General features: G+C 38.3%; 1 protein-coding gene across 1 annotated transcript in view; it reads left to right on the top strand.

The window, feature by feature from the left end:
- gart (phosphoribosylglycinamide formyltransferase) overlaps positions 1-12,056 on the top strand; it is a 44,354-nt gene extending 32,298 nt beyond the window's left edge. The window contains exons 18-22 of the mRNA XM_081361849.1: positions 1,737-1,889; positions 2,921-3,051; positions 7,604-7,745; positions 10,478-10,593; positions 11,627-12,056. Of these exons, the coding sequence (XP_081217975.1) occupies positions 1,737-1,889; positions 2,921-3,051; positions 7,604-7,745; positions 10,478-10,593; positions 11,627-11,824 (740 nt within the window). The 3' untranslated portion in view covers positions 11,825-12,056. The remainder of the gene's footprint in view (positions 1-1,736; positions 1,890-2,920; positions 3,052-7,603; positions 7,746-10,477; positions 10,594-11,626) is intronic.
- Positions 12,057-12,825: the final 769 nt, after the last annotated feature.

Genomic DNA, 12,825 nt, shown 5'->3' with positions numbered 1-12,825 from the left:
CTGAGGGCCAACGCGTGCTGAGGCTCCTGAGGGCCCCCGAGGAGGCCTGGGTCATCGGGTCACTCGCTCACAGACAACCCGGTCAGAACACACTCCTCACACACACACACACACACACAGAGCAGACCTGAGGGCCAATGCGTGCTGAGGCTCCTGAGGGCCCACGAGGAAGCCTGGGTCATCGGGTCACTCGCTCACAGACAACCCGGTCAGAACACACTCCTCTCACACACACACACACACACACACACACACACACACACACTCCTCACACACACACACACACACACACAGAGCAGACCTGAGGGCCAACGCGTGCTGAGGCTCCTGAGGGCCCACGAGGAGGCCTGGGTCATCGGGTCACTCGCTCACAGACAACCCGGTCAGAACACACTCCTCACACACACACACACACACACACACACACACACACAGAGCAGACCTGAGGGCCAACGCGTGCTGAGGTTCCTGAGGGCCCACGAGGAGGCCTGGGTCATCGGGTCACTCGCTCACAGACAACCCGGTCAGAACACACTCCTCACACACACACACACACACACACACACACACACAGCAGACCTGAGGGCCAACGCGTGCTGAGGCTCCTGAGGGCCCACGAGGAGGCCTGGGTCATCGGGTCACTCGCTCACAGACAACCCGGTCAGAACACACTCCTCACACACACACACACACACACAGAGCAGACCTGAGGGCCAACGCGTGCTGAGGCTCCTGAGGGCCCACGAGGAGGCCTGGGTCATCGGGTCACTCGCTCACAGACAACCCGGTCAGAACACACTCCTCACACACACACACACACACACAGAGCAGACCTGAGGGCCAACGCGTGCTGAGGCTCCTGAGGGCCCACGAGGAAGCCTGGGTCATCGGGTCACTCGCTCACAGACAACCCGGTCAGAACACACTCCTCACACACACACACACAGAGCAGACCTCAGGGCCAACGCGTGCTGAGGCTCCTGAGGGCCCACGAGGAGGCCTGGGTCATCGGGTCACTCGCTCACAGACAACCCGGTCAGAACACACTCCTCACACACACACACACACACACAGAGCAGACCTGAGGGCCAACGCGTGCTGAGGCTCCTGAGGGCCCACGAGGAGGCCTGGGTCATCGGGTCACTCGCTCACAGACAACCCGGTCAGAACACACTCCTCACACACACACACACACACACAGAGCAGACCTGAGGGCCAACGCGTGCTGAGGCTCCTGAGGGCCCACGAGGAAGCCTGGGTCATCGGGTCACTCGCTCACAGACAACCCGGTCAGAACACACTCCTCACACACACACACACAGAGCAGACCTCAGGGCCAACGCGTGCTGAGGCTCCTGAGGGCCCACGAGGAGGCCTGGGTCATCGGGTCACTCGCTCACAGACAACCCGGTCAGAACACACTCCTCTCACACACACACACACACCCACACACTCCTCTACACACACATATTCTTTGTGTATACCTTTGGGCTGTGTTATGAAACCGCACACACACTGATGTAGATTTATGGCTCATGTTTTAGTAAGGCGTGGCTGAGCCGTAACTTTTTTCTTCAGGTTTAACACTTTGAGCTTTGTAACTCTGCAGATCTTGTACTTGCACTAACAGCTGCATAACACACTAAAGACAAAGTAAAACAAGAAATCGCATCACATGACCCCTTTGAGAGACGAGACTTTACAGTAAAGTGTGTGTGTTTCTGTTGAACGGACAGGTTCGGAGTGTGTGGTGATCAGGAACCTGGAGCGGAGTCTGAGGGAGAGTCCGGGTCGCTCTCCCGACACCAGCGCTCTGCAGAACGGCTCTCTTCCCGGCGAACAGTCCTCGCGCAAGAGGACCCGAGTGGCTGTGCTGATCTCCGGAACCGGTGTGTGTGTGTGTGTGTGTGTGTGTGTGTGTGTGTGTGTGTGTGTGTGTGTGCTGTTATCAGGGTTGGGGAACTTTGAAGAGCAATACATTACAATATTGCGTTACTCCCTTAGAAAAACGTTTAACACTTACTTTACCAATAAAAAAAAAGAAATTAATTTTTGCTTATGGTTTCACGGAATCATCGAAGGTCAAAAGCAAGTACATTGGTCAATAAAGTAAGATTAAATGCAAAAAAAATTGTTTTATAACTGTTGAATATTTATATTTAAATATAATAATATATAAAATACATATTTAATTATTGGAGGTTTGCATAGTATTCTGATTCTGCATTTCACTGATTTTATGATTGAATATTAAAGTCCCCGTGAACCGGAAGTTGCAAACGACTTTTCTCCAGTGTTATGACGTATTTCCCAGTGAAAAGGAATATTGAACAGAGGGCAGGGTTTTACTCTAGCGCTCCTCCTCTCCATCTCTGCTCATAGCAGACTGACGGTTTGAGGGGAGTGGTTACGCGTTGCCCAAACCAATTCCTCAAACCTACGTCATCAGAGTAGGTCCTCCAATGCAGAGGGGAGGGGCATTTTCAGATTTTGATTAAAGATTACCATGGTAAAAAATTTTTTTTTTAAATATTTTCTTGCACGGATTAATTGTTCACCACAAGACTAGTAATATGCGCTAACAAAGTAAATAGGGTCAATTTTGATTTCATGGGGACTTTAAATATTTTTGTGTGTGTAAGTGAGATGAGTAAATGTCTGTTCACATTTAGTCTAGAACTTCAATAACCATCATGTTCATACACACACACACATGCCTCTTCTGAGCTGTCAGTCAATAAATGGGAAAACAAAGTAACTAGCGTTACTTATTTGAAAAAGTAACTTATGAGTTATGCGTTACTTTACTAGGTACTTGAAAAAGAAATCTGATTACGTAACAAGTTACTTGTAATGAGTTACACACAACACTGCTGATCACATGACAGATACTGAGACTGAGAGTGTGTGTGTGTGACAGGAACGAACCTGCAGGCGCTGATGGAGCAGGCGAAGAAACCCTCAAGCTCGGCGGAGATCGTGGTGGTCATCTCCAACAGACCGGGCGTCACGGGGTTAAAGAGGGCGTCTATGGCCGGCATTCAGACGCGGGTTTGTCTGAAAAAAAATAATAATACAGGGTTCCCACGGGTCATGGAATTTCTGCAATGTCATGGAATTTGAAAAGGTCTATTCCAGACATTGAAAGTCAGGGAATTTTATATATTTTTTGTCCAAGTCATGGAATATCAGGGAATTTAGTTTGTTGCTTTAAATTTTAGTTTCCATTTATCAAAATGTAATTTTTCTATAACGATTTTTTTATCGTGCTGTTTCACACATCTTTCTACGGAGCCCCTGAGGGGACCTATGCAAAAATAATAATACGGACTTTGATTTGATTGTCTGCTATATATTTGCTTCTCATTTATTAAATACAGGCAATTGGTTGATGAAAAATATATTAAAATTAAGATAAAATTTATAGAAAACGAAATTCACTTTAAAGAAAGGCTTTCTACAAAACAGAACAGCTCGGTGCTCCGCAAAACAGCAGCCTGTTTTGCCGTTTATTATAGGTCATGGAAATTCATCTTTTTAGTCAGTGAAAGTCAGGGAAAAGTCAGGGAATTTGACATTTGGTTTAGAGTGGGAACCCTGAATAATAATACAAAATAAAATAAATAAATAAATGTATATCTGTAGACACATTATGCATATAACACTGTCCTTACCAGACATGATGGATGACGGAACGAGCCACACTTTTAAATCTTACTTTAGAGGTGTGCGATATTTTGTGATTTTGTCGAAAGCGATAGTTATAGACGATGCTTTGAGTGTGTTTTTGTGCTGACTCGTGAAGATTCTTCATATTTTGAGTTCGCATCACTGATGAAATTAGCTTTTTCAGTAAGGCTGATATTTGCCTAAAATTGATTTCCGGGGGATTTATAAGTGCAATTTTTACTACTACTAAGTCAAAGTCATAATTATTACATAACATAAAAATCCAGTTATGACAAAGTCATTGGTTTAGACTTTTTAGTATTATCATTGACTTTTTAATATTATAATTTACTTTTTAATGCCAATTATGACTTAGTATGTCATCATGACCTATCTCATAATTATGAATTTTTCTCATAACATAATTTTTTACTTTTTCTCTCATAATTATGACTTTGTAAATACATTTTGACTTTCTGTCATAATTGACCATCTCATAATTGATGTTTTATCTAATAATTGACTTAGTATGTCATTATTGACTTTTTAATCTCATAATTTTGACTTTTTCTCACAATAATGACTTAAAAAGTCCTAAAATTATGACATACTCTCTCATCTCATAATTATGAATTTTGTCATAAATGACTTTGTATTTTATAATTATGACTGTCATCATTGAGTTTTGATCTCATCATTTGACTTTTTATGTCATAATTGATTTACCAAAATCAACAACATCAGTTTTGCAAGCTACAATTGCATAAATAATGCTAGGAAATTGTTTTAAAATAAGATTTTGAATATCAACATATGTTTTTTTTTTTTTGTTTTTTTTATGATAATTTAAAGATGAAAATACAACTGTTCACTCGACCAGTTTGTTCAAACAGCTGATTCATTCAGGAACGAAGCAAGCGACTCTCTTTATGAATGAATAATTGATTCGTTCAGAAACGCTGATTCATTCAGGAACGAAGCGAGCAACTCTCTTTATGAATGAATAATTGATTCATTCAGAAACGCTGATTCATTCAGGAACGAAGCGAGCGACTCTTTATGAATGAATAATTGATTCGTTCAGAAACAGCTGATTCATTCAGGAACGAAGCGAGCGACTCTCTTTATGAATGAATAATTGATTCGTTCAGAAACGCTGATTCATTCAGGAACGAAGCGAGCGACTCTCTTTATGAATGAATAATTGATTCGTTCAGAAACAGCTGATTCATTCAGGAACGAAGCGAGCGACTCTCTTTATAGGCTTGTTCGACTTCATGCAGCTCTGCGCAGACCGATCGGCGGCTGACTTAAAGCAGTGCATGCCGGTTAGAAATTTTGTCCGACTTGATACAGCGCCGACGCCACGTGACTGTGACGTATGCCATCAAAGTACCGCGAGAGCGATTCGAGAGTAGCCGGAGAACTCAGCCAGCGCAGCTTCTCAAGAGCGGCTGCACTGGGCTGCAGGAGGGCTGATGACGACACAGCTGTTCCACCATTGGCCGGATTCACTGCATGACAACGATCACGTGTGTTTCGTGTTTATTCGAAAACCTTTAGTTCCTCTAAAGCTCTCAAATCAGTTTATTATAACAGTGAACACTCTTTTCATGTTGTTGTCATGTTATATTGTGTCATGTTTATCAAATTAAAACTGCTTAAAAAACGTAGACTCCACTTCATTGATAGTAGCTTATGTTGAACTTTATTCTTGTTCAAACAGACGCTGGATGAAGCAGTAGGCTACATAAAGTATTGAATTAAAATGTCTCTGAAACATCTGTGCATTATTTGGCAAATATTGCATTTATTTCACTGCAGCTGTGGTAAAGTATGCAAACACCACGTGAGCGGTCACTACGGGAACCAGAAAGTGTCCGACTTCACGTCTCCGTTTGCAGCTCCTCCCCGCCTGCACGCGGCTACTCTCGCCGATCGGGTGCATCCAGCCGCAGCCGATGTCGAACACACCATATGAATGAATAATTGATTCATTCAGAAACAGCTGATTCATTCAGGAACGAAGCGAGCGACTCTCTTTATGAATGAATAATTGATTCATTCAGAAACAGCTGATTCATTCAGGAACGAAGCGAGCGACTCTCTTTATGAATGAATAATTGATTCGTTCAGAAACGCTGATTCATTCAGGAACGAAGCGAGCGACTCTCTTTATGAATGAATAATTGATTCATTCAGAAACGCTGATTCATTCAGGAACGAAGCGAGCGACTCTTTATGAATGAATAATTGATTCGTTCAGAAACAGCTGATTCATTCAGGAACGAAGCGAGCGACTCTCTTTATGAATGAATAATTGATTCGTTCAGAAACAGCTGATTCATTCAGGAACGAAGCGAGCGACTCTCTTTATGAATGAATAATTGATTCGTTCAGAAACGCTGATTCATTCAGGAACGAAGCGAGCGACTCTCTTTATGAATGAATAATTGATTCGTTCAGAAACAGCTGATTCATTCAGGAACGAAGCGAGCGACTCTCTTTATGAATGAATAATTGATTCGTTCAGAAACAGCTGATTCATTCAGGAACGAAGCAAGCGACTCTCTTTATGAATGAATAATTGATTCGTTCAGAAACGCTGATTCGTTCAGGAACGAAGTGAGCGACTCTCTTTATGAATGAACAATTGATTCATTCAGAAACGCTGATTCATTCAGGAACGAAGCGAGCGACTCTTTATGAATGAATAATTGATTCGTTCAGAAACAGCTGATTCATTCAGGAACGAAGCGAGCGACTCTCTTTATGAATGAATAATTGATTCGTTCAGAAACAGCTGATTCATTCAGGAACGAAGCGAGCGACTCTCTTTATGAATGAATAATTGATTCGTTCAGAAACACTGATTCATTCAGGAACGAAGCGAGCGACTCTCTTTATGAATGAATAATTGATTCGTTCAGAAACAGCTGATTCATTCAGGAACGAAGCGAGAGACTCTCTTTATGAATGAATAATTGATTCGTTCAGAAACGCTGATTCATTCAGGAACGAAGCGAGCGACTCTCTTTATGAATGAATAATTGATTCGTTCAGAAACAGCTGATTCATTCAGGAACGAAGCGAGCGACTCTCTTTATGACTGAATAATTGATTCGTTCAGAAACGGCTGATTCATTCAGGAACGAAGCGAGCGACTCTTTTTGAATGAATAATTGATTCGTTCAGAAACGCTGATTCATTCAGGAACGGAGCGAGCGACTCTCTTTATGAATGAATAATTGATTCGTTCAGAAACAGATGATTCATTCAGGAACGAAGCGAGCGACTCTATGAATGAATTATTGATTCGTTCAGAAACGCTGATTCATTTAGTAATGAAACATCGCTCGGAGAAACACAACGCTTCTGTTGCACCTCTGGTTTATTTTGCCTACGAAAATAACTCCAAACAGACAATAGTGTGTAAAATGTAACTCAAAATATTAACTTCTCTACTTTTTGTATGAAATTGATATAATTTTTGCAGATATTTTGTAAAAACAGCACTCTTGCTGGTGTGATAGAGCTTATTATGGAAGCTTTTTTCCCCACGGAAGAAAATAAAAGATGATTGCAACTTTTTATCTCACAATTCTGACTATTTATTGCAACTCCGACTTTTACAATTACAATTCAGACTTTTTCTCTTGTGTTTCTGACATGCCTGATACTGTCAGCTTCCACATCGTTAAAACGTATATTTACAGCTTTCCTGAAGCTCAAACAGTAGAGCGCTGGCGCTTGCAACGCCAAGGTCATAGGTTCGATTCCCAGAGAAAGCAAGAACTGATAAGAATGTAAATGTGTAGCTTGAAATGCAATGGATAAAAGCGTCTGCCAAATGCATAAATGTAAACGTATATTATTATGATGATATTATAATGGCTGACAGCTCGGTTGGTTCTGGATGTTGTTCGTCTGTCAGGTCGTGGATCATAAGCAGTACGGCAGCAGAGCCGAGTTCGACGGCACCATAGACCGGGTCCTGGAGGAGTTCGGGGTGGAGCTGGTGTGTCTGGCGGGTTTCATGCGGATCCTCACGGGACCCTTCGTCAGGAAGTGGAGCGGTGAGTGTGTGAACATCAACACCAGGGGGCGCCACTGGCTCCGTTAAATCAGTGCAGATTCACAGCAAAAACACATGAAGCAGCACAGGTTCAGTTTAAAGGTGCAGTGTGTAATATTCAGGAGGATCTGTTGACAGAAATGCAATATCATAAACATAACTGTTTTCAGTGGTGTATAAAAACCTCACGTAATGAAGCGTTATGTGTTTATTAGCTTAGAATGAGGCATTTCTCTCTACACACACTGTGGGTCCGCTTACATCGACATTTCTACGGTGGCCCTGAGCGGACAAACGCGTTTCGTCACTATGTTGTTCTTCGTGTAAAGAAACAAACTAAAGTCAGCGAATAAAACACAATGATGAACGAGTCACAATAATATTCGCAATAACATATCGTTTTACTGAATAATTAAGTAAACCTGATCTCTTCATTTATATTTGTAAAGAAACCTCAGTGTTTAACTGGCTCCTCTCTGCTGTCTCAGACGACGACATCACTTCCTGTCGGCCACCATATAACTTCTGTTGGGTGCAATTCACAACCTCACCACTAGATGTGCTAAAACTTACACACTGCACCTTTAATGTAAACCAAATTACTTTGATATTGTTGGTAATATTTCTAGATGAACTTGCAGCTCAGGTTTACTTGATTATCCATCATCATTTATTAGAAAATTCATGAGTTTTTATATATTTTTTTAAAAAAATCTTGAGTATCAAATATGATCTTCAGGCTTTTGAGGAAGGTTTTTTTGTTCATCTCTCAATCATCATTGTATTGCATTGTATTATATGTTTTAAACATACAGAGCTTTGATCATAAAACTAAGCATTTAAATATTTTCTTATAGACATATCATTGGCAGATACTGATATTTATTTACATTTCATGCAAGTATCTGCTGTACTGTTAGAAAGATCTCATTGATTTACATCACTAGCAATACTTTCTGTCAATATTAATATCAGCATCTGCACCAAATTGCACATTTTTGCTCATCTTGAGCCTCTGAATAAACTTGAGCTGTTTTTTCCTCCATATTCTCACTTTATCAGAGTATATGAGCCATAAAAGCCTGATGTATCAAATATGATACAAAACATAAGACACATGCAGAAAAATCTCTTTTTTTTTTTAATGATTTGATTTAATGTTTTAGGCATCATTTGGCATCCTGTTATTATTTAGTAAAACCCCTTTAAACAGCAGAAGTATATGGATATATACTTTATAACCATATACCTCGTTTAAATATAAACGAGGCCAAGAAATATTTGTATTACTTGAAATAAAATAAACGCTAAATAAAATTAAGCAAATTTTTGTTCATTAACTTGATGTACTAAAATAACTAAAATGAAAAATATTAAAATAACAAAACTATTTGTACATTTAAAAACAACAATATTACTTAAATGAAAAAAATAATAATGATAATAATTACTTAAAATAAAATGTTGACGTGAAATAAACATAATAAAAACTATTTGGACATAAAATGAAAATGAGAATTTTATTACTTGATTTATTACTTTTATTACTAATTTCCATTTAGTAATTTGATGTACTAACATACAGTACAGGCCAAAAGTTTAAAAACATTACTATTTTTAATGTTTTTGAAAGAAGTCTCTTCTGCTCATCAAGCCTGCATTTATTTGATCAAAAATACAGAGAAAAAAATGTAATATTGTGATATATTATTACAATTTAAAATAATTGGTTTTCAATTTATTATACTTTAAATGATCATTTATTTCTGTGATCAAAGCTGAATTTTCAGGAGCATTACTCCAGTCTATCACATGATCCTTTAGAAATCACTCTAATATGATAATTCATTATCAAAGTTGGAAACTGTTCTGCTGCTTAATATTTTTTCATAACCTGTAATAGTTTTTTTAGGATACTTTGATGGATAAAAAGTAAAAAAAAAAAAAAAAGAAGCAAATGTTTTAAAAATAGAAATCTTTTGTAACAACAACAATATACACTACTGGTCAGTCATTTGGGGTCAGTTATTTTTTTATTTTTTTGAAATAAATCAATACTTTTATTCAGCAAGGATGTGTTAGTAAAAAGTGATAGTAAAGAAGATTTATATTATTAGAAATTATTTTTTTTATTTTGAATAAATGCAGTTCTTTTTAACCTTTTATTCATCAAATATATCAGGCAGCAGAATTGTTTCCAACACTCATAATAAATCAGAATATTAGAATGATTTCTGAAGGATCATGTGACACTGAAGACTGGAGTAATGATCCTGAAAATTCAGCTTTGATCACAGGATATAAATTATTTTTTAAAGTATATTCAAATAGAAAACTATTATTTTAAGTTGTAATAATATTTCACACTATTACATTTTTTTTTCTGTATTTTTGATCAAATAAATGCAGGCTTGATGAGCAGAAGAGACTTCTTTCAAAAACATTAAAAATAGTAATGTTTCCAAACTTTTGGCCTGTACTGTAAATAAAATTAAAATTGAACTAAAAATAAAAACAGTTTGGACATAAAAAAATCACTTAAATGAAACTAATTCAAAATATTTGAAAAAGACGAATAGTGTCTCAGTGATATTAAAATAACACTGCTGAGGACGGGAATAAAATGGTAAGAATGCTAAAAAATATGTGGAATATTTCTGAAATGTATTTTTAAACTGGTTGTGTATCTGCTCCAGGACTGAGTGTGTGTGTGTGTGTGTGTTTGTGTCTCAGGGAAGATGCTGAACATCCACCCGTCGCTGCTGCCATCCTTTAAAGGAGTGAACGCTCAGAAACAGGCGCTCCAGGCCGGCGTCCGCGTCACCGGATGCACCGTTCACTTCGTGGCCGTACGTTTCTCTCTCAGAAGCCAGCGTTCTACAGTAACATTAGGCAGAATGCATGCAGGATTTTGTCGTCATGCAATCCCAAGATTGAATGCAGATTCAACCGGTCGCCACATTATTTACAGCATCTTGCATTTTTGTCTTTTATTTCCAAAACAACTTTTTTTTTTTTTACAATAATAACCCTGTAGTTTTGTGAAGTTTATTTTATTATTTTACAATAATCCTGTAGTTTTGAGAAGTTATTATTATTATTTTTTACAATAATCCTGTAGTTGAGTTTTTATTTTTTTTATTTTAAAATAACCCTGTAGTTTTGAGAAGTTTTTATTTTATTTTTTATTTTAAAATAACCTTGTAGTTTTGAAAAGTGTTTTTTATTTTTTTATTTTACAATAACCCAGGTTGATATCAGTAGGCTATGCGATGAACACTGATCGAATGCGTTATTCTCTACATTTCATTTCGACTTTTTTTCTCGAAACACGACTTTATTCTCGAAATTTAATGAGTTTATTCTCAAGATTGTATTTAGAGGTTTTTTTCTCAAAATTTAATGTTTTTTCTCAAAACACGATTTTATTCTCGAAATGTAATGAGTTTATTCTCAAGATTGTATTTCGACTTTTTTTTTTAATTGAACGAGTTTTTTCTTGAAACACAACGACTTGATTCTCGATATTTAATGAGTATGTCGCGATTATTTAGACTTTTTTTTCTCGAAATTTAACACGTTTTTTTCTCGAAACACAATGACTTGATTCTCGATATTTAATGAGTTTATTCTCAAGATTGTATTTCGTCTTTTTTTCTCGAAATTTAACGAGTTTAATCCCGCATTATAATGACTTTAATCTCGAGATGGTTTTATTTTTTTATTATTGCTTGGCCTTAATCCTCTTCTGTATAACCCTGTAGTTTTGAGAAGTTTTTTTTTTTATTTTATTTTTTATAACCTGTAGTGGAGTTTTTTTTTTTTTTACGTTTTTTTTCACAGTAATAACCCTGTACTTTTGTTAAATTCACTCTCTGACAGGAGGAAGTGGACGCCGGGGCGATCGTGGTTCAGGAGGCGGTTCCCATCCTGATGACTGACAGCGAAGACAGCCTATCAGAGCGCATCAGGGAGGCGGAGCATCGAGCCTTCCCAGCAGCCCTAGAGCTGGTGTCCAGCGGTGGCGTGAAGCTCAGAGACGACGGGAGGATCGTGTGGAACCAGAGTCTTCAGGGATAAACACCAACACACACACACACTGATGATGAACACGCATGTTTCAGGTTGTACTTCATTACATTCCCGAGAGTTTTCTAGCGCATCTGCCTCTACTGTAGTGCCTGTTCTGATCAGTATTAACCATGTGACTGCTGAGAATTATATGTCATGTACAACATAAACTTTATTCTCTGCATGTAACGGAACGTGATCAATGTTTGCTCTTGCCATTAAACTTGCACTAACAAGTGTGGCTGTGCGTGTTGTTACTTTGAAAATGTTTGACACTATTTTATCAACACCAAACAAAATCATGGTATCATGTAGTTTACCTTCCTAAGATCATAGTTATGTGTAAACCAAATATTTTGAGGTTTTTTGAGATTTTCAGGTCTTAAGTAGGGATTTTTTAGAAATAGTTAAACATTACATCATTATTCAGTGATTTATGATGGGGGATCGTGTGGAACCAGTCTTCAGGGATAAACACACACACACACACACACACTGATGATGAACACGCATGTTTCACACTGTGATTCATTACACCAGTTTCATTACATTCCAGAGTTTTCTAGCACATCTCCTTTACTAATAATTAATGTATTTACTGTAGTGCCAGTTCTGAACAGTGTTAATCATGATTGTGATTTGCTGAGATTTTCAGGTTTTAAGGGATTTTTCATAGGATATTACATCATTATTCAGTGATTTATATTCAGTTGTTCAACTTAATTTACAATATATCACCTCTCAGGTTTTCCATTCCACACGCGACGCTTTGAGAAACAAATCCTGTTTATTTTGTACATACCGATATGGCTTTTCAGTGCTAATTGATTAATATCTTTAAAGACAGACCAACTTTTGACTCCAAGGTTTTTAATTAATGTATTCATTGATATTGACTTCTGTTCAGGCCATCAGTAAGTATTCAATAATATTTTAAAGTCCCCTGTAGTCAATAATTAAACTCATCTTTGATCACCAAAATGACATATTTAAATGTTTTTTCCTTGAAA

Source organism: Scardinius erythrophthalmus, assembly GCF_964197995.2.
Source record: "Scardinius erythrophthalmus genome assembly, chromosome: 3".
NCBI classification, from domain to species: domain Eukaryota; kingdom Metazoa; phylum Chordata; class Actinopteri; order Cypriniformes; family Leuciscidae; genus Scardinius; species Scardinius erythrophthalmus.
Note: the sequence above shows the minus strand (reverse complement) of the source record. Positions and strands in the feature narration are given on the sequence as shown.